The 22167-nt window shown below is 40.1% G+C and overlaps 1 protein-coding gene and 2 long non-coding RNA genes across 3 annotated transcripts; all 3 read right to left on the bottom strand.

Annotated features, from left to right (window-relative positions):
- Window positions 1-1384: 1384 nt before the first annotated feature.
- Window positions 1385-12888, bottom strand: LOC101732794 (traf2 and NCK-interacting protein kinase-like). Its single transcript, XM_031902264.1, has 20 exons — window positions 12865-12888; window positions 12663-12761; window positions 12091-12126; window positions 11689-11787; window positions 11116-11151; window positions 10756-10809; window positions 10516-10605; window positions 9964-10032; window positions 9775-9810; window positions 9547-9612; window positions 9070-9126; window positions 8291-8419; window positions 7956-8060; window positions 7762-7852; window positions 7530-7648; window positions 6735-6789; window positions 5752-5833; window positions 4649-4800; window positions 2841-3002; window positions 1385-2106 (listed from the first exon to the last, which is right to left on the bottom strand). Exons 1-19 carry the CDS (start codon window positions 12886-12888, stop codon window positions 2989-2991), a joined length of 1413 nt encoding a protein of 470 aa, XP_031758124.1. The 3' UTR covers window positions 1385-2106; window positions 2841-2988.
- A 107-nt stretch (window positions 12889-12995) lies between these two features.
- Window positions 12996-14009, bottom strand: LOC116410928. Its single transcript, XR_004222760.1, has 3 exons — window positions 13972-14009; window positions 13569-13667; window positions 12996-13032 (listed from the first exon to the last, which is right to left on the bottom strand). It is a non-coding gene; the product is annotated as an uncharacterized LOC116410928 (long non-coding RNA).
- A 5721-nt stretch (window positions 14010-19730) lies between these two features.
- On the bottom strand, window positions 19731-20854 carry LOC116410855. The gene is made up of 3 exons (XR_004222694.1): window positions 20770-20854; window positions 20198-20233; window positions 19731-19893 (listed from the first exon to the last, which is right to left on the bottom strand). It is a non-coding gene; the product is annotated as an uncharacterized LOC116410855 (long non-coding RNA).
- Between the last annotated feature and the right edge of the window lie 1313 nt (window positions 20855-22167).

The raw sequence follows: 22167 nt of genomic DNA, 5'->3' as shown, positions 1-22167 counted from the left end.
TCGGGGACTTATAATATCCCTATATGTTACAATAGGGGGCACTTTATTCACTATATATTATAAGGAACTCCTCAGGGACTTATAATATCCCTATATTTTACAATAGGGGGCACTTTATTTGCTAATATATATATATACTCATTATTATCAGTATCAACCTCCATATGTTGATAATAATCTCCCTGCATTGATCCCCAAAGGAAACACAAAGCTGTAATACAGTCCCTGAATGTCCCAGTAAAGATAAAATGAATTCATACAACGCAGTCAATGCAACTTTACACAAATAAGGACAAAAATGTTTACACCCTATCAGCCAGTTGGCAGCAATGGACACCTGCAGTGATTCTGTTGTAAATAGTGACTGTTGTGCCAGAGGGCCTCGTTGCCTGTTACTCTGTGCCAGAGGGCCTCGTTGCCTGTTACTCTGTGCCAGGGGGCCTCGTTACCCGTTTCTCTGTGCCAGAGGGCCTCGTTACCCGTGTCTCTGTGCCAGAGGGCCTCGTTACCTGTGTCTCTGTGCCAGAGGGCCTCGTTACCCGTGCCAGAGAGCCTCGTTACCCGTTTCTCTGTGCCAGAGGGCCTCGTTACCCGTTTCTCTGTGCCAGAGGGCCTCCTTACCCATTTCTCTGAGCCAGAGGGCCTCGTTAGCCGTTTCTCTGTGCCAGAGGGCCTCGTTAGCCGTTTCTCTGTGCCAGAGGGCCTCGTTACCTGTTTCTCTGTGCCAGAGAGCCTCGCTGCCCATTTCTCTGTGCCAGAGGGCCTCGTTGCTCGTTTCTCTGTGCCAGAGAGCCTCGTTGCCCGTTTCTCTGTGCCAGAGGGCCTCATTGCCCATTTCTCTGTGCTAGAGGGCCTCGTTGCCCGTTTCTCTGTGCCAGAGAGCCTTGTTGCCTGTTTCTCTGTGCCAGAGAGCCTTGTTGCCTGTTTCTCTGTGCCCTGTGCCTTTAGCAGGGACAGAAAAGCCTTAAGAGTAAAGAGTGTTTGTGCTCTTAGTGCTCACTATCCTACCAGGGAGGTGCCCCCCATCCAGCAACAGGCCCAGAAGAGCCCCCATTGCTCAGATATTTATTTAAAAATGGGGCAATTACAAGGGCAAGAGAAAGAGAATTTTTTTAAAATATCTATCGCTTTCTTTTTTACATTTTTCTTTTTGTTTTTTTTTGCTCCTTTTTTTTTTTCTTTTTCTTTTTTTTTCAGTTTTAACTTTTTTATTGGAGATAACAAAGTACATGACATATTCAGTGACATTTCCAGTTGTAAATCATTGTGTCAATAAAGAGTACCACTGTTGATCGAAATTGGTTTTTACATGTCGTTCCTTAAGGGGGAAAAGAAGAGGAAAGAAAAAGGAGAAGGAAAAGGGATGGGACGGGGGGGGGGGGGGTTTGCTCCTTTTTTAAATAAATATCAAGTGCAAGTTACAATTTTATTTATTCAAGGTCTTCTATTTAGGATGTACCTTTCCTATAATTGACCAATAAACCAATTATTCAATGGCCTGGCCATTCTATGGGTGTCAGTTAAGCACCTTTCTTGTTTCCTTACTGGTTGCTATGGTCAGTGATCATGGCAACTCCAAAAGAAAAAAAACAGACTGCAGTTTAAACGCAATAGCTGGGAAAAAATAAATAAATAAATAAACATGTTTTAGAATGCCACTATATGACTGGCAATCTTAAATTGCCTTACCCTTTGAGTAGGCATTTTCTAAATGAAAATACAGTATTTTGTATATTTTTTTTATTTTTTTGTCCAGTTGTGGGCTATGCCTTCTTCTCTTACTCATCATTAGAATTTATATTAAAAGGATGATGGATATGAGCCAATAGTGGGCTTGGAGGTTATTATGGCCATCTCCCCAATAAGAAAATCTAGCATGGATTGATATAATCTAAAGATGGAATATTTATTATATAAATCAGTACACAATAAAGATTTCTCAGATGCAGTTGTTAGAAGATGCTGTTGTCCACGAAGAAGAGAACATAGAGGGCTGCCATCGGGACCACGATGTTATGTGGGGGGCCCAAGGATGTTAAATAGGCCCCCTATGCCCCAAACCCTCCCCCGATGGCTGCCTTCTTCTGTTCTTTTGGGGCTTCATTCCTAAGGAGAGATTGTTCAGCGTTATTCATGGAGTCGGTGAGTATATAATAATTCTGTCATTTGTTTGTTTTTACTATTTGCATTTATAGTTTTGTCATTGCGTGTTTTATATATAACGTTCCCTTTGCTGCTAATGTAAATATCAACTACAACTATCTAATAATAACGTGTTCTCCCATCCCAGCTTGTTTATCTTTCCCGTAGATTTAAGGTCCCCATACACGAGATCGCAAAGCGATCTTCACCCGATATCCCCACCTACAGGTGGGCGATATCGGGGAGCGTGTAGGTAAAAAAAAATAATTTGATCGTTTGGCCCAGGGGCCAAATGATCGAATTATATTGGTGGCAATGGGGCAGTCGGTTCGGGGACCGCATCAATGAGCCGATGCGGTCTCCGATCTGACTGAATCTTCTAACCTGGCCGATCGATATCTGGCCAATTTTAGGTCAGATTTCGGTCGGGAAGGCCCCTTGTTGCTGCCCCTACATGGGCCGATAAGCTGCCGAATCGGTTCAAGGGATCGATATTGGCAGCTACTATCGGCCGTGTATGGGGACCTTTAGCCCAGTTTAGTGACCTCTGCCCTAATACAAGTCTTTATTATTGGTGGCTTTAGTATCGAATGAATTTGTATGTAGGAAAGCAACAGAATATTGTATGAACGGGAGCAGTAGATAGTTATAGTCAATGCATCGTATGAACTATAATGAGAATGAGCAGTTCCCCTTACCTCTGTGCAGCTGTTGGGCTTCTAGATGGGAAGAAGAGAACATAGAGGGCTGCCATCGGAACCACGATGTTATGTGGGGGGCCCAAGGATGTTAAATAGGCCCCCTATGCCCCAAACCCTCCCCCGATGGCTGCCTTCTTTTGTTCTTTTAGTGCTTCATTCCTAAGGAGAGATTGTTCAGCGTTATTCATGGAGTAGGTGAGTTTATAATAATTCTGTCATTTGTTTGTTTTTACTATTTGCATTTATAGTTTTTGTCATTGCGTGTTTTATATATAACGTTCCCTTTGCTGCTAATGTAAAGTTCCACTACAACTATCTAATAATAACGTGTTCTCCCATCTTAGCTTGTTTGTCTTTCCCGTAGATTTAAGGTCCCCATACACGAGATCGCCAAGCGAGCGGATCTTCACCTGATATCCCCACCTACGGGTGGCCGAATCAGGGAGCGTGTAGGTAAAAAAAAATAATTTGATCATTTAGCCCAGGGGCCAAATGATCGAATTATATTAGTGGCAATGGGGCAGTCGGTTCGGGGACCGCATCAATGAGCCGAAGCGGTCTCCGATCCAACTGAATTTTCTAACCTGCCCGATCGATATCTGGACAATTTTAGGCCAGATATCGGTCGGGCAGGCCCCCCGTTGCTGCCCCTACACGGGCCGATAAGCTGCCGAATCGGTTCAAGGGACCGATATTGGCAGCTACTATCGGGCTGTGTGTAGGGACCTTTAGCCCAGTTTAGTGACCTCTGCCCTAATACAAGTCTTTATTATTGGTGGCTTTAGTATCGAATGAATTTGTATGTAGGAAAGCAACAGAATATTTGAATAAACAGGAGCAGTAGATAGTTAAAGTCAATGCATCGTATGAACTATAATGAGAATGAACAGTTCCCCTTACCTCTGTGCAGCTGTTGGGCTTCTAGATGGGAAGAAGAGAACATAGAGGGCTGCCATCGGGACCACGATGTTATGTGGGGGGCCCAAGGATGTTAAATAGGCCCCCTATGCCCCAAACCCTCCCCCGATGGCTGCCTTCTTTTGTTCTTTTAGGGCTTCATTCCTAAGGAGAGATTGTTCAGCGTTATTCATGGAGTAGGTGAGTATATAATAATTCTGCCATTTGTTTGTTTTTACTATTTGCATTTATAGTTTTTGTCATTGCGTGTTTTATATATAACGTTCCCTTTGCTGCTAATGTAAAGTTCTACTACAACTATCTAATAATAACGTGTTCTCCCATCTCAGCTTGTTTGTCTTTCCCGTAGATTTAAGGTCCCCATACACGAGATCGCCAAGCCAGCGGATCTTCACCCGATATCCCCACCTACGGGTGGCCGATATCGGGGAGCGTGTAGGTAAAAAAAAAATAATTTGATCGTTTGGCCCAGGGGCCAAATGATCGAATTATATTGGCGCCAATGGGGCAGTCGGTTCAGGGACCGCATCAATTAGCCGATGCGGTCTCCGATCCGACTGAATTTTCTAACCTGCCCGATTGATATCTGGCCAATTTTAGGCCAGATATCGGTCGGGCAGGCCCCTTGTTGGCTGCCCCTACATGGGCCGATAAGCTGCCGAATCGGTTCAAGGGATCGATATTGGCAGCTACTATCGGGCCGTGTATGGGGACCTTTAGCCCAGTTTAGTGACCTCTGCCCTAATGCAAGTCTTTATTATTGGTGGCTTTTGTATCGAATGAATTTGTATTTAGGAAAGCAACAGAATATTGTATGAACGGGAGCAGTAGATAGTTATAGTCAATGCATCGTATGAACTATAATGAGAATGAGCAGTTCCCCTTACCTCTGTGCAGCTGTTGGGCAATGTTCTTCTGCACACCCCTTTCACCCCTGATCTCTCCAATGAAGGGGTGTGTCAGAAGGTGCCTTGCAGATGGTCTTTTAGATGGATCTCTCTGCAGGCACTCAGAAATGAAGAAATGGAACTCGTCGCTCCTGAAAAAAAGAAACAGTGGCAAAATTATATCATATATCATAATTGTTCATGTTACATAATATCTCATTTCCCAGAGTTCACACGTTTAACAGTCTGTTAATAGAATCAGCACAGCCAAGTGCCCTGTATACCCCATTATCCTCTCTTTAAAGTGCCTCGCTGCCTTGTTAATCATTGTGATGGCGTCTCCCTGATCCTGCCACTCTGTACCCAATCACAACACAGGCAGCAATAGAGGGTGAGCCCATTCCCTTCTAAAGGTTCAACTGCTCTGCCTGAAATGGGGTTCTATTGTGCTTACTTACGAACCCTGAAATATTAGGGTACATGACCAAATTTCTGTCTCTCTGGTTTTGCCAACATCTTAGCCTGGCTTGTATTGGCTGCCAGATAACAGAAACCAGAGTTCTCAAGCTTAGCACGAGAGTCTGCATTTGTGCATTCAAGAGCTATACATGTTACACATCACCTTCACCCTTATTTCAGCCTGGACTGGGACACTTAATAGGCCCTGGCATTTCATATACACAGAGGCCAAAACAGCCCCAACTAGCCCAATAAAAAGTGATTGGCTATGGCATCTTACAGCATTTACCTGCCCTCATTTACCCATTTATCCCTTTCCCCATCCTTACTTTACCTCATATCCCAATGTCCCCCTCACCATAACTTCTACCTTGCCTAATTCCCTACCTTTCCTGACTCTCTTTCTCATTCACACACCTTATTACACCCTTTCCATGTTCCAGTTCTCCCCCTAACTTCCTATTCCATTTCCCCCTAACTGTTTATTCCATTTCCCCACCCTCTGCCTCTAACTACCTATTCCATTTCCCCACCCTCTCCACCTCTTTTCTGTTTCCATTTCCCCACCCTCTCCACCTCTTTTCTGTTTCCGTTTCCCGACCACCCCCTCACTGTCTTTTCCAATTCTAGTGAAAGAGACTCACCATTTTCCCCATGGTGTTAAACCTGGCGTGGGACCGCGTGTTATCTTCTCAATCAGCTTCTGTTGTGGAAGTTTGCTGAATGCTAGGATGTAAAGATACAACACAAAAATATGACGACCGATGAATACAACATTTCGGGTGATTCACTTGAATTCAAATTTTTAAGCTTTGTCGAATCCTGTAAATTCTGTAACTTAAAGTGTTTTTTTCTCAACCGACATACAAAAAATGAATTGGGAATCAGGAAATCAATTATTACAATTGTTTTAAAATGGAAGATACACCTCTTATTGGCCTATGCAGGAGCTTGCCAGGTTTTAGCGGCCAGTTCATTACATTTGTGTTTTCAAATTTTCTTAAATGGGTACATTTACAAGTTTGAAAAGTCAAATTCTAAAAAAATTAAAATTCCTGTTCTTTGCCTCAAAAAATGGTGTATTATGGAAACGAAGCAAATTCAAATTTTAGTAAACCAGCCCCTTTGTTTTTAATATTTAATAATATTCTATGTTACAGTGTGACACATAAATGCCCCCTGACCATTCTACTAACAGTGCTACATGCAGTATAGTACAGGTATAGGACCCGTTATCCAGAATGCTCAGGACCAAGGGATAAGGGGCCTTTCCGTAATTTGGATCTTCATACCTTAAGTCTACTAAAATATCAATATAAGATTAATTAAACCCAATTGGATTGTTTTGCCTCCAATAAGGGGTAATTATATCTTAGTTGGGATCAAGTACAGGTACTGTTTTATTATTACAGAGAAAAGGGAATCATTTAACCATTAAATAAACCCAATAGGATTATTCTGCCCCCAATAAGGATTAATTATATCTTAGTTGGGATCAAGTACAGGTACAGTTTTATTACCACAGAAAAAAGAAAACCAGTTTTGTAATCGGAACTTTCTGGATAATGGGTTTCCGGATAAGGGATCCCATACCTGTATACACACGCACACACTAGGGTTTACTTACAGAGATCTCCCTCCGCCATTTCAATGGCTGCAATGCCGAGTGACCAGATGTCAGCCTGGATATTAAAATATGGGGAAAAGACAGTTATTAGAGAAGAATATACACAGAGTACATGGACATATTTCCAGCTGCAGATAATTCAGATACTTCTGATCCCTATCCTCCCACACCCTGATAGTGATTCTATTTAGGATGCACAATAACAAATCCATTAGAAGGCTATAATCAAGTAGTGAAGTGTGTGACTTTTATGTCTAGAAAATGACCCCAAACTAAGAGTCGTGTGTGTTACACGGAGTGCAACCTCCCCATAAAGCATAAGCAGTCAGATGAAGTTGGTTTCTAATATTCTTGTGTCCTCAGGGTCGGACTGGGCCGCCGGGACACCGAAAAAAAAATCCCGGTGGGCCCCGGCGGCCCAGATCCGACCCTTGCCGGCGCTCCCCCTGCCCGACCGTTCCTCCCCCGATATGTTAACGTCGGGTGGGGGGACCTGTGAGAGGGGTTAGGGGGCCCCTGCGGGGGAGTTAGGGGACACGGCCGGCAGGGGTACCTGCAGGGCCCCTGGGGCCTTCACCCCCAAGTCCGACCCTGTGTGTCCTGCACCTAAAATGCATTTCACTCTCTCATTTCAGATTCTTGAATCACAGAAACCACATTACAGCTCTGCATTCTCTGTTATGAGAGGGGTAAGTAAAGTGAATGCAGTTAACTGCTTGTAAGCGACATACATTTTATATAACAGAGACATTAACTCTACAGTAAACTAAAAAGAGAGGGAAGACATCACAATACCTTATGGTCATACTCGAGCTTGTTGTTGCCAAAATTAGCTAGTACTTCTGGGGCCGAGTATGTTATAGTCCCAGAAGTACTGCTGCTCTTCCGTCCAAATGTGGCGAATCCAAATTCGCCTGAAATTGTATGAGAAAAGCAGGGATGTTAATGTTCATTTAGACATGCTAGCCACCAATAAACACCATGGAGAAAAAAATATCCTTGTTTTCAGATTCCAAGCGTCACTTACCGATCTTCACCTCTCCCAATGAGGTGATCAGGATGTTTCCGGGCTTAATGTCATGGTGGATGACATTCTTCTTTTGTAGGTGGAAAAGGCCCTGAGAAATCAAGAAAGCAAAAGTAAGTATATAAATATTTTTGTACTCATTGATTAATTAGAAATATGCAGAGTAGCACCAAGGAGTTCAACGTGTGACCTACCGTGGTGATTTGTTTACAGATATAGGAGATCCACCTTTCTCCTAAGGTCTTTCTGGTGCCAATGAGATCTTGTAGAGTGGCACCAGTGATGAACTCAGTAGCAATCTAGAAAACAAATAAAGAATATTTGGTCAACTATTTTATTTCCCTAAAAATGTATTGGGAACCCGAGGAAAAGGCTTTGTGGCTTTAAATCTTGGTGTGACTGCAATATCAGCTGCAATTGTTTCTTACCAAACTGGATCATGTTTGCATCCAAAATGCGTATTAGATCAGTTAGGATTGGCATGTTTGCTACATAAATGTGTAACCTCTCAAAATAAACACTTTCTTACCCATAGTCCTTCAGGGAGTGATGGTGTCCGTGGGGCCTGATGGTAATAAGCCCCATAGAAATCCACGATGTTTTCATGGCCTGACACCATTTCAAGGACTTGAACTTCTTTTTGAATTCCCTTTTGCTTCTAGTTTAAAAAAAAAAAAGAAACAAGGTAAATAAAATGGATACAATAACAATTTTAAATACCCCAACCTAACTTGTCGTTATGAAAAATGACAGTAATATTGAAATATCCCTACATGAGTATTGTATAATATGACGGAGACCCCTTTAGTTCTTTATTATAAAACTGTACAGGTATAGGACCCATTATCCAGAATGCTCGGGGCCAAGGGTATTCCGGATAAGGGGTCTTTCTGTAATTTGGATCTCCACACCTTAGGTCTACTAAAAAATGTATAAAACATTAATTAAACCCAATAGGATTATTTTGCATCCAATAAGGATTATTTATATCTTAGTTGGGATCAATTACAAGGTACTGTTTTATTAATACAGAGAAAAAGCAAATCAGTTTTAAAATTCTGAATTATTTGATTAAAATGGAGTCTATGGGAGACAGGCTTTCAGAGCTTTCTGGATAACAGGTTTCCGGATAAGGGATCCCATACCTGTATTTGTTATTTTACAGTAACATAGTTATTAGTGACCAGGGTATTTCACTGACTGTATTTGGTTAACAAGTTCTCTTTCTACCGATAACCATAATGTAGGTATAACAAAAGGCTAATTAGTATCTAATTACAGTAATCAGTAATCATGAAGACACATTACCTCTTGATCTTGTATGATTACAATGGCCACCTCCATTCGTCTGCTTCGGTGCCATCCCTGTAACAAAAGTAGGAAAAGAAACTCAGCGATCATTGCTAACAAAACAGTATAGGAAAGCAAATAGATATACAGAAGCATGTAAATATTATTATTATTATTATTAACATTTATTTATAAAGCGCCAACATATTCCGCAGCGCTGTACAATAAATGGGTTTCATACATTGGACATACAGAGTAACATATAAAGCAATCAATAACCGATACAAGAGGTGAAGAGAGCCCTGCCCAAAAGAGCTTACAATCTAAAAATATAAATATGGAAAGCTTTATTGGCTGAAGCACAAGAAAAACACAGAAAGGACAATACTCTAAAGGGCACAACCAATGGACAGAATTACATAATAATAATAATAATTACATAATAATAACCCAAAAGCACACACACACATTTTAACACAGAATAAAATATCTTACATTGTAAATCACTCCGTTGGGGTCCTCTCCAATTTGTTCCCCCAATTTGAAATATCTCCCGGGCTCCTGAAAAACAACATTGAAAATGTGATAAACTAACATTATGCAGTCGGACAAATAACCTAACCTTCTAACATGTGAGAAGCACAGAAGGTGTAAGAGGAAACAGAGGGTAGAAGACTGGGGGCTGGAACATTTAACTCAAAATACAGTTTTACAGCTACTTACTGGATATTTCTCAGCGAGTGAGATGGTGTTATTCCCCTGAGGAAGAAAAAGGGGATTTAATCAGAGCAACTCATTTTGTGGAACTGCTAACATTATATTTTGTAGAGCAAGGAAAGGATTCATTCACTATATATAAATCAATGAAAAGGTTGAATTAGCTCTTTTTGTTTAAACCTCATTGAGACCCACCTCGTTGGTCGGAGGTTCCACTCGCTTTCTTCGGGAGATCTTGGGCTGGCAGGTGGTAGTGCCAGATTCCTGGGAAAGAAAATGTGTTGTTATATAAACTGATCTTAAAGTAGAACTGCAACACCCAAATGTATATGTTTGTGCCCATAAATAAGGGGAGATAGAGCTTTGGAGCGGGCTTGATGGTTGTTATGTTTTGCAGTGTCCTTTCTTTTATACCCCTCATTGCTCTGATTGCAGGAGTTTGTATAGTGAAGCCAGCCTGGATCTTGGCTTTAGTGTGTATGTTCTAGAAGGGCAATGGGAGATGTAGAAGGTCTGAGAGGATGTAACGGAGGCAAAAAGTGGTGCCCAACCCATTCCACTGAGCCCTTGTGCATTTGACCTGCAGGTAAGAGTGGGATGGGGCCTACATAAGAGTTTGCACAATATGGTTGGATGGGGGCCTGCTCAGAGCCCAAATAGGTTTAAAATGATTTAATGCTATTTTGAGAGAAAAAATATTAAATTAAGCTCAAACCTAAACTATAGAAAAAAAAATGAAGCTCAAACCTCCTTAAGGTCTTTTGCATCCTCTTCGCTCAGTTCCTTTACTGAGCCAACATCCTGGCTGGTGTTGGGGCCAGTTTCTTTAGCTGACGCCTGGGAAATATAAATACAGTTTCTCAAACATCTAAGTGAGAGCTTAAAAGTGTCATTAAAACATGTTCCTAGAGAAATGGTCACAATGGATTTTATGTAGCCGATATTTTAATATAATTGTGTTTCTCTTTTACATCATTTTCTGCTTACCTGGCAGTGGCAGGGGCTGGTGTCGGCGCTCTCCTGCACCATCAGGTCTTCCTCCTGGTTAAGTCAGAAAAAAAAAGATTTTTAAAATAATTTCATGGCTCCAATAAAAACTGAGCCCTTTTAAACACATTGCCTGACGCAATGGTTCTGGGTTCAGACAAGGAAGAAGGCTGATGCCAGTGTAGGGGCTGATTCTTGGCCTGTGTTTTTCTGAGGGCCAAGATCAGCCCCCTGTGTGGAATTAGTCTAAATTTCTGGCCAAGTAGGCGGTGCCTAACAAATTGCGACACCAAAGTGACTCGAGATTGGATATTCTCCTAAAATATCTTTTTCTATTCTGACCGTATTATTTTTTCTTACCTGACAGATGTTGTCATCAGGGATTATGGGTGTCTCCTGATTGAAAAAAAGGTAAGAAAATGTTATTGCACATTGTAATATTTCTGTTTTATAGAAGCTGATATACGGTCTTGCATAAAATAGAGGGTGATTTTTATTTGCCCAACACAGTGGTAATTATTTACTTATATAGGGTAAATGCCGGATGTGGTGGCACATCAACAAGAATTTAGGAAAATAGGGTCGGATTGTCAGCCTGTGTTCATCCAAAGGCCGAGTATCTAGCACGTGTGAAAGGAGCCTATGAGTTAAATTGTATGAGTGTATGTAATCATAGCAACCAATCATATTTTTTTTATTTTCTAATTTATACACGCTAGAAGACCGGTAAGAAACAGATGCTGACTGGTTAACTGAGGCTAACTTGCTCAAATGCAGTTGCCCACACCAAACTATGTTATTAAATAATTTTCACTGTTGGGTAAATATTATTATTAATATTCTTTACAGATGTTATTCATGACCCCTGTAGCTCCAGTACAAACTGAGCCCTTTTAAACACATTGGGACTCCTATAAAATATTTGGCCCATACCTCGCTGGTGTTAAGCTGAGTGACTCCACTCTCATCCACAGATGCCTGGTAGTGGCAGGGGCTGATGTCTGCGCTCTCCTGCACTATCAGGTCTTCCTCCTGGTTAAGTCAGAAAAAAAGATTTTCAACTTAATTTCATGGCTCAAATAAAAACTGAGCCCTTTTAAACACATTGCCTGATGCAATGGTTCTGGGTTCAGACCAGGAAGAAGGCTGATGCCAGTGTAGGGGCTGATTGTTGGCCTGTGTTTTCTAAAGGCCAAGATCAGCCCCCTATGTGGCATTAGTCTTAATTTCTAGCCAAGTAGGCGGTGCCTAACAAATTGCCACCCCAAAGTGACTCGAGATTGGATATTCTCCTAAAATATCTTTTTCTTTTCTGACCCTATTATTTATTCTTACCTGACAGATGTTGTCATCAGGGATTTCGGGAGTCTCCTGATTGAAAAAAAGGTGAGAAAATGTTATTGCACATTGTAATATTTCTGTTTTATAGAAGCTGATATACAGTCTTGCATAAAATAGAGGGTGATTTTTATTTGCCCGACACAGTGGTACTTATTTACTTATATAGGGTAAATGCCGGATGCGGTGGCACATCAACAAACATTTAGGACCATAGGGTCGGATTGTCTGCCTGTGTTTATCCAAAGGCCAAGTATCCAGCACTTGTGGCAGGAGCCTATGAGTTAAATTGTATGAGTGTATGTAATCATAGCAACCAATCATATTTTTTAATGTTTTAATTTATACACGCTAGAAGACCAGTAAGAAATAGATGCTGACTGGTTAACTGAGGTTACTTTGCTCTAATGCAGTTGCCCACACCAAACTATGTTAGTAAATAATTTTCACTGTTTGGTAAATCTTATTATTATTATTCTTTACAGATATTATTCATGACCCCTGTTGCTCCAATAAAAACTGAGCCCTTTTAAACACATTAGGACCCCTGCAAAATGTTTGGCCCATACCTCACAGGTGTTAAGCTGAGTGACTCCACTCTCAATCAGAGATTCCTGGTAGTGGCAGGGGCTGGTGTCTGCGCTCTCCTGCACTATCAGGTCTTCCTCCTGGTTAAGTCAGAAAAAAAGATTTTAAAAATAATTTCATGGCTCTGATAAAAACTGAGCCCTTTAAAACACATTGCCTGATGCAATGGTTCTGGGTGCAGACCAGGAAGAAGGCTGATGCCTTCATTTCTGGCAAAGTAGGCGGTGCCTAACAAATTGCTACCCCAAAGTGAAACTCTAATTTGATATTCTCTTAAAATATTTTTTCTATTCTGACCCTATTATTTTTTCTTACCTGACAGATGGTGTCACCAGGGTATGCTGGAGTCTCCTGATTGAAAAAAATGTAAGAAAATGTTATTGCACATTGTAATAATTCTGTTCTACAGAAGCTGATATACAGTCTTGCATAAAAAAGAGGGTGATTTTTATTTGCCCGGCACAGTGGTACTTATTTACTTATATAGGGTAAATGCCGGATGCAGTGGCACATCAACAAGCATTTAGGAACATAGGGTCGGATTGTCAGCCTGTGTTTATCCAAAGGCAGAGTATCTAGCACGTGTGGCAGGAGCCTATGGGTCAAATTGCATGAGTGTATGTAATCATAGCAACCAATCATATTTTTTTATTTTCTAATTTATACATGCTAGAAGACCGGTAAGAAACAGATGCTGACTGGTTAACTGAGGCTAACTTGCTCAAATGCAGTTGCCCACACCAAACTATGTTATTAATTAATTTTCACTGTTGGGTAAATATTATTATTATTATTCTTTACAGTAGTTATTCATGACCCCTGTAGCTCCAGTACAAACTGAGCCCTTTTAAACACATTGGGACCCCTATCAAATATTTGGCCCATACCTCGCTGATGTTAAGCTGAGTGACTCCACTCTCATCCACAGATTCCCGATAGTGGCAGGGGCTGATGTCTGTGCTCTCCTGCACTATCAGGTCTTCCTCCTGGTTAAGTCAGAAAAAAAGATTTTAAAAATAATTTCATGGCTCCAATAAAAACTGAGCCCTTTTAAACACATTGCCTGATGCAATGGTTCTGGGTTCAGACCAGGAAGAAGGCTGATGCCAATGTAGGAGCTGATTCTTGATCTGTGTTTTACTGAAGGCCAAGATCAGTCCCCTATGTGGCATTAATTTTAATTTCTGGCCAAGTAGGCGGTGCCTAACAAATTGCCACCCCCAAAGTGAATCTAGATTGGATATTCTCTTAATATATCTTTTTATATTGTGACCCTATTATTTTTCTTACCTGACAGATGTTGTCATCAGGGTAGGCTGGAGTCTCCTGATTGAAAAAAGGTAAGAAAAAGTTATTGCACATAGTAATATTTCTATTTTATAGAAGCTGATATACAGTCTTGCATAAAATAGAAGGTGATTTTTATTTGCCCAACACAGTGGTACTTATTTACTTATATAAGGTAAATGCCGGATGCAATGGCACATCAACAAGCTTTTAGGAACATAGGGTCGGATTGTCAGCCTGTGTTTATCCAAAGGCCGAGTATCTGGCACGTGTGGCAGGATCCTATGAGTTAAATTGTATGAGTCTATGTAATTATAGCAACCAATCATATTTTTTTTATTTTGTAATTTATACACGCTAGAAGACCGGCAAGAAACAGATGCTGACTGGTTAACTGAGGCTAACTTGCTCAAATACAGTTGCCCACACCAAACTATGTTATTAAATAATTTTCACTGTTGGGTAAATATTATTATTCTTTACAGTAGTTATTCATGACCCCTGTAGCTCCAATACAAACTGAGCCCTTTTAAACACACTAGGACCCCTGCAAAATGTTTGCCCCATACCTCACTGGTGTAAAGCTGAGGGACTCCACTCTCATCTGAAGATTCCTGGTAGTGGCAGGGGCTGGTGTCTGCGCTCTCCTGCACTATCAGGTCTTCCTCCTGGTTAAGTCAGAAAAAAAGATTTTAAAAATATTTTCATGGCTCCAATAAAAACTGAGCCCTTTTAAACACATTGCCTGATGCAATGGTTCTGGGTTCAGACCAGGAAGAAGGCTGATGCCAGTGTAGGGGCTGATTCTTGGCCTGTGTTTTTCTGAAGGCCAAGATCAGCCCCCTATGTGGCATTAGTCTTAAGTTAAGGTAAAGTGAAACTCTAATTTGATATTCTCTTAAAATATTTTTTCTATTCTGACCCTATTATTGTTTCTTACCTGACAGATGTTGTCATCAGGGTATGCTGGAGTCTCCTGATTGAAAAAAATATAAGAAAATGTTATTGCACATTGTAATATTTGTTTTATAGGAGCTGATATACAGTCTTGCATAAAATAGAAGGTGATTTTCATTTGCCCGACAGAGTGGTACTTATTTACTTATATAGGGTAAATGCCGAATGCAATGGCACATCAACAAGCATTTAGGAACATAGGGTTGCATTCTCAGCCTGTGTTTATCCAAAGGCCGAGTATCTAGAACGTGTGGCAGGAGCCTATGAGTTAAATTGTATGAGTGTATGTAATCATAGCAACCAATCATATTTTTTTTATTTTCTAATTTATACACGCTAGAAGACCGGTAAGAAACAGATGCTGACTGGTTAACTGAGGCTAACTTGCTCAAATGCAGTTGCCCACACCAAGCTATGTTATGAAATAATTTTAACTGTTGGGTAAATATTATTATTCTTTACAGATATTATTCATGACCCCTGTAGCTCCAATAAAAACGGAGCCCTTTTTAACACATTTGGATCCCTGCAAAATATTTGGCAAATACCTCACAGATGTTAAGGTGAGGGACTCCGCTCTCATCTGAAAAGTCCTTGTAGTGGCAGGGGCTGGTGTCGGCGCTCTCCTGCACTATCTGGTCTTCCTCCTGGTTAAGACAGAAAAAAAGATTTTAAAAATATTTTCACGACTCCAATTAAAACTGAGCCCTTTTAAACACATTGCCTGATGCAATGGTTCTGGGTTCAGATCAGGAAGAAGGCTGATGCCAGTGCAGGGGCTGATTCTTGGCCTGTATGTAATCATAGCAACCAATCATATTTTTTTATTTTCTAATTTATACACGCTAGAAGACCAGTAAGAAACAGATGCTGACTGGTTAACTGAGGCTAACTTGCTCAAATGCAGTTGCTCACACCAAACTATGTTATTAATTAATTTTCAATGTTGGGTAAATATTATTATTATTATTCTTTACAGATATTATTCAAGACCCCTGTAGCTCCAGTACAAACTGAGCCCTTTTAAACACATTGGGACCCCTATAAAATATTTGGCCCATACCTCGCTGATGTTAAGCTGAGTGACTCCACTCTCATCCACAGATTCCTGGCAGTGGCAGGGGCTGATGGCTGCGCTCTCCTGCACTATCAGGTCTTCCTCCTGGTTAAGTCAGAAAAAAAGATTTTAAAAATATTTTCATGGCTCCAATAAAAACTGAGCCCTTTTAAACACATTGCCTGACGCAATGGTTCTGGGTTCAGATCAGGAAGAAGGCTGATGCCAGTGTAGGGGCTGATTCTTGACCTGTGTTTTACTGAAGGCCAAGATCAGTCCCCTATGTGGCATTAATTTTCATTTCTAGCCAAGTAGGCGGTGCCTAACAAATTGCCACCCCCAAAGTGAATCTAGATTGGATATTCTCTTAATAAATCTTTTTAAATTGTGACCCTATTATTTTTCTTACCTGACAGATGTTGTCATCAGGATGTGCTGGAGTCTCCTGATTGAAAAAAGGTAAGAAAATGTTATTGCACATTGTAATGTTTCTGTTTTATAGAAGCTGATATACAGTCTTGCATAAAATAGAAGGTGATTTTTATTTGCCCAACACAGTGGTACTTATTACTTATTTAGGGTAAATGCCGGATGCGGTGGCACATCAACAAGCATTTAGGAAGATAGGGTCGGATTGTCAGCCTGTGTTTATCCAAAGGCCGAGTATCTGGCACATGTGGCAGGATCATATGAGTTAAATTGTATGAGTGTATGTAATCATAGCAACCAATCATTTTTTTTTATTTTCTAATTTATACACGCTAGAAGACCAGTAAGAAAAAGATGCTGACTGGTTAACTGAGGCTAACTTGCTCAAATGCAGTTGCCCACACCAAACTATGTTATTAAATAATTTTCACTGTTGGGTAAATATTATTATTATTATTCTTTACAGATATTATTTATGACCCCGTAGCTCCAACAAAAACTGAGCCCTTTTTAACACATTTGGATCCCTGCAAAATATTTGGCCCATACCTCACAGATATTAAGGTGAGGGACTCCACTCTCATCCACAGATTCCTGGTAGTGGCAGGGGCTGATGTCAGCGCTCTCCTGCACTATCAGGTCTTCCTCCTGGTTAAGTCAGAAAAAAAGATTTTAAAAATATTTTCATGGCTCCAAAAACTGAGCCCTTTTTAACATATTGCCTGATGCAATGGTTCTGGGTTCAGACCAGGAAGAAGGCTGATGCCAGTGTAGGGGCTGATTCTTGACCTGTCTTTTTCTGAAGGCCAAGATCAGTCCCCTATGTGGCTTTAGTCTTAAGTTAAGGTAAAGTGAAACTCTAATTTGATATTCTCTTAAAATATTTTTTCTATTCTGACCCTATTATTTTTTCTTACCTGACAGATGTTGTCATCAGGGTATGCTGGAGTCTCCTGATTGAAAAAAATGTAAGAAAATGTTATCGCACATTGTAATATTTGTTTTATAGGAGCTGATATACAGTCTTGCATAAAATAGAAGGTGATTTTCATTTGCCCAACACAGTGGTACTTATTTACTTATATAGGGTAAATGCCGGATGCAGTGGCACATCAACAAGCATTTAGAAACATAGGGTCGGATTGTCAGCCTGTGTTTATCCAAAGGCCGAGTATCTAGCACGTGTGGCAGGAGCCTATGAGTTAAATTGTATGAGTTTATGTAATCATAGCAACCAATCATATTTTTTTTATTTTCTAATTTATACACGCTAGAAGATCGGTAAGAAACAGATGCTGACTGGTTAACTGAGGCTAACTTGCTCAAATGCAGTTGCCCACACCAAGCTATGTTATGAAATAATTTTAACAGTTGGGTAAATATTATTATTATTATTCTTTACAGATATTATTCATGACCCCTTTAGCTCCAATAAAAACTGAGCCCTTTTTAACACATTTGGACCCCTGCAAAATATTTGGCAAATACCTCACAGATGTTAAGGTGAGGGACTCCGCTCTCATCTGAAAAGTCCTTGTAGTGGCAGGGGCTGGTGTCGGCGCTCTCCTGCACTATCTGGTCTTCCTCCTGGTTAAGACAGAAAAAAAGATTTTAAAAATATTTTCATGGCTCCAATTAAAACTGAGCCCTTTTACACACATTGCCTGATGCAATGGTTCTGGGTTCAGATCAGGAAGAAGGCTGATGCCAGTGTAGGGGCTGATTCTTGGCCTGTCTTTTTCTGAAGGCCAAGATCAGCCCCCTGTGTGGCATTAGTCTTAAGTTAAGGTAAAGTGAAACTCTAATTTGATATTCTCTTAAAATATTTTTTCTATTCTGACCCTATTATTTTTTCTTACCTGACAGATGTTGTCATCAGGGTATGCTGGAGTCTCCTGATTGAAAGAAATGTAAGAAAATGTTATTGCACATTGTAATATTTCTGTTTTATAGAAGCTGATATACAGTCTTGCATAAAATAGAGGGTGATTTTTATTTGCCCGACACAGTGGTACTTATTTAGTTATATCAACAAGAATTTAGGAACATAGGGTCGGATTGCCAGCCTGTGTTTATCCAAAGGCCGAGTATCTAGCACGTGTGGCAGGAGCCTATGAGTTAAATTGTATGAGTGTATGTAATCATAGCAACCAATCATATTTTTTTTATTTTCTAATTTATACACGCTTGAAGACCGGTAAGAAACAGATGCTGACTGGTTAACTGAGGCTAACTTGCTCAAATGCAGTTGCCCACACCAAACTATGTTATTAAATAATTTTCACTGTTGGGTAAATATTATTATTATTATTATTATTCTTAACAGATGTTATTCATGACCCCTGTAGCTCCAGTACAAACTGAGTACCTTTAAACACATTGGGACCCCTATAAAGTATTTGTCCCATACCTCGCTGATGTTAAGCTGAGTGACTCCACTCTCATCCACAGATTCCTGGCAGTGGCAGGGGCTGATGTCTGCGCTCTCCTGCACTATCAGGTCTTCCTCCTGGTTAAGTCAGAAAAAAAGATTTTAAAAATAATTTCATGGCTCCAATAAAAACTGAGCCCTTTTAAACACATTGCCTAATGCAATGGTTCTGGGTTCAGATCAGGAAGAAGGCTGATGCCAGTGTAGGGGCTGATTCTTGACCTGTGTTTTTCTGAAGGCCAAGATCAGTCCCCTATGTGGCATTAATTTTCATTTCTGGCCAAGTAGGCGGTGCCTAACAAATTGCCACCCCCAAAGTGAATCTAGATTGGATATTCTCTTAATAAATCTTTTTATATTGTGACCCTATTATTTTTCTTACCTGACAGATGTTGTCATCAGGATGTGCTGGAGTCTCCTGATTGAAAAAAGGTAAGAAAAAGTTATTGCACATTGTAATATTTCTGTTTTATAGAAGCTGATATACAGTCTTGCATAAAATAGAAGGTGATTTTTATTTGCCCAACACAGTGGTACTTATTTAATTATATAGGGTAAATGCCGGATGTAGTGGCACATCAAGAAGCATTTAGGAACATAGGGTCGGATTGTCAGCCTGTGTTCATCCAAAGGCCGAGTATCTGGCACGTGTGGCAGGATCCTATGAGTTAAATTGTATGAGTGTATGTAATCATAGAAACCAATCATTTTTTTTTATTTTCTAATTTATAAACGCTAGAAGACTGGTAAGAAACAGATGCTGACTGGTTAACTGAGGCTAACTTGCTCAAATGCAGTTGCCCACACCAAACTATATTAGTAAATAATTTTAACTGTTGGGTAAATATTATTATTATTCTTTACAGATGTTATTCATGACCCCGTAGCTCCAATAAAAACTGAGCCCTTTTTAACACATTTGGATCCCTGTAAAATATTTGGCCCATACCTCACAGATGTTAAGGTGAGTGACTCCACTCTCATCTGAAGAGTCCTGGTAGCAGCAGGGGCTGATGTCTGCGCTCTCCTGCACTATCAGGTCTTCCTCCTCCTGGTTAAGACAGAAAAAAAGATTTTAAAAATATTTTCATGGCTCCAATAAAAACTGAGCCCTTTTAAACACATTGCCTGATGCAATGGTTCTGGCTTCAGACCAGGAAGAAGGCTGATGCCAGTGTAGGGGCTGATTCTTGGCCTGTGTTTTTATGAAGGCCAAGATCAGCCCCCTGTGTGGCATTAGTCTTCATTTCTGGCCAAGTAGGCGGTGCCTAACAAATTGCTACCCCAAAGTGAAACTCTAATTTGATATTCTCTTAAAATATTTTTTCTATTCTGACCCTATTATTTTTTCTTACCTGACAGATGTTGTCATCAGGGTAGGCTGGAGTCTCCTGATTGAAAAAAAGGTGAGAAAATGTTATTGCACATTGTAATATTTCTGTTTTATAGAAGCTGATATACAGTTTTGCATAATAAAGAGGGTGATTTTTATTTGCCCAACACAGTGGTACTTATTTACTTATATAGGGTAAATGCTGGATGCGGTGGCACATCAAAAAGCATTTAGGAAGATAGGGTCGGATTGTCAGGCTGTGTTTATCCAAAGGCCGATTATCTGGCACGTGTGGCAGGATCATATGAGTTAAATTGTATGAGTGTATGTAATCATAGCAACCAATCATATTTTTTTTATTTTCTAATTTATACACGCTAGAAGACCGGTAAGGAACAGATGCTGACTGGTTAACTGAGGCTAACTTGCTCAAATGCAGTTGCCCACACCAAACTATGTTATTAAATAATTTTCACTGTTGGGTAAATATTATTATTATTATTCTTTACAGATATTATTTATGACCCCGTAGCTCCAACAAAAACTGAGCCCTTTTTAACACATTTGGATCCCTGCAAAATATTTGGCCCATACCTCACAGATATTAAGGTGAGGGACTCCGCTCTCATCCACAGATTCCTGGTAGTGGCAGGGGCTGATGTTGGCGCTCTCCTGCACTATCAGGTCTTCCTCCTGGTTAAGACAGAAAAAAAGATTTTAAAAATATTTTCATGGCTCCAAAAACTGAGCCCTTTTTAACATATTGCCTGATGCAATGGTTCTGGGTTCAGACCAGGAAGAAGGCTGATGCCAGTGTAGGGGCTGATTCTTGGCCTGTCTTTTTCTGAAGGCCAAGATCAGCCCCCTGTGTGGCATTAGTCTTAAATTCTGGCCAAGTAGGCGGTGCGTAACAAATTGCCACCCCAAGGTGAAACTCTAATTTGATATTCTCTTAAATATTTTATCAATTCTGACCCTATTATTTTTTCTTACCTGACAGATGTTGTTATCAGGGTATGCTGGAGTCTCCTGATTGAAAAAAAAAATGTAAGAAAATGTTATTGCACATTGTAATTTTTCTGTTTTATAGAAGCTGATATACAGTCTTGCATAAAATATAAGCTGATAAATAAAATATAGGTTGGTTATTATTTGCCCCTCTCATCCATCTCTTATGCTTACATGGCAGATGTTAATAGCCGGCTCCATTTTCTGCTCTGGCTCCTCCTCCTAAGAGAAATAAAGTTAGTTATCTAATCAACTTACTATAACTCTGTAGTTAATGTCTAAAATGTACCTTGTACAATACAAATTCCTTAAACTTCTGAAAACCAAACCTACTTGCCTGGCAGTTATTGTTGCCAGGGGTTTCTGTTGGTTCCTGGTTAAGAGATAAAAGTCAAATCAAGTCAGCATTTTAGAAAGGGAAAATAGATCATATGTTATATTAAGGGACTGGTCTTTTATTATTGAATTATTTGAAACTCACTTGGCAAACAAAGTTGCCAGATCCAACAGATGGTTCCTGGTTAAGAGAGAAAAATTGATCAGAGCCATGGATATCTCCTAAATTGGGGGCTGGGGGGCAGTGCTATAACTATTGTATGCACAGATCCATATGTGGATGGAAATAACCTTTATATCACAAGTTATATAGGTATGGGTTCATTGGCTATAGTTAGCTGTTTGCAAACATATTAAAATTGTATTAAATATTAAATGGTAAATTCTGTTAAAGTGAACACATTTAGGAAGAAGCTAATAACATAAGGAATCTATGATACCATTTCCTTTACTGCTTACCAGGCAGAACCGTGGGTTGGGCTCTTCCGTGGGCTCCTCCTGGTTGAGTGAAAAAAGTTGTTGTTACTTTATGGAATAGAAGGTTTTTTATCCAATGCAAGTTATCACTAAAGGTAAATGTTTAGTCTCACAAAAAGATGCTTTTGATGAGATATAATTAATATATATAAATAAATAAATGTAGGGTCG

The sequence above is a fragment of the Xenopus tropicalis genome, chromosome 5 (assembly GCF_000004195.4).
Source record: "Xenopus tropicalis strain Nigerian chromosome 5, UCB_Xtro_10.0, whole genome shotgun sequence".
NCBI classification, from domain to species: Eukaryota; Metazoa; Chordata; class Amphibia; order Anura; family Pipidae; genus Xenopus; species Xenopus tropicalis.
The sequence above is the reverse complement of the archived record's forward strand: the minus strand, read 5'-3'. Positions and strand labels throughout refer to the sequence as shown.

Coding starts and splice junctions, on each gene's coding strand:
- LOC101732794 (XM_031902264.1), bottom strand. CDS start 12,888: ATGAAGGCATCAGCCTTCTTCCTG. Junction 7,853..7,955: donor TCTGTAAACAAATCACCACG/GTAGGTCACACG, acceptor TTGATTTCTCAG/GGCCTTTTCCACCTACAAAA. Junction 5,834..6,734: donor AATGGCGGAGGGAGATCTCT/GTAAGTAAACCC, acceptor TTTACATCCTAG/CATTCAGCAAACTTCCACAA.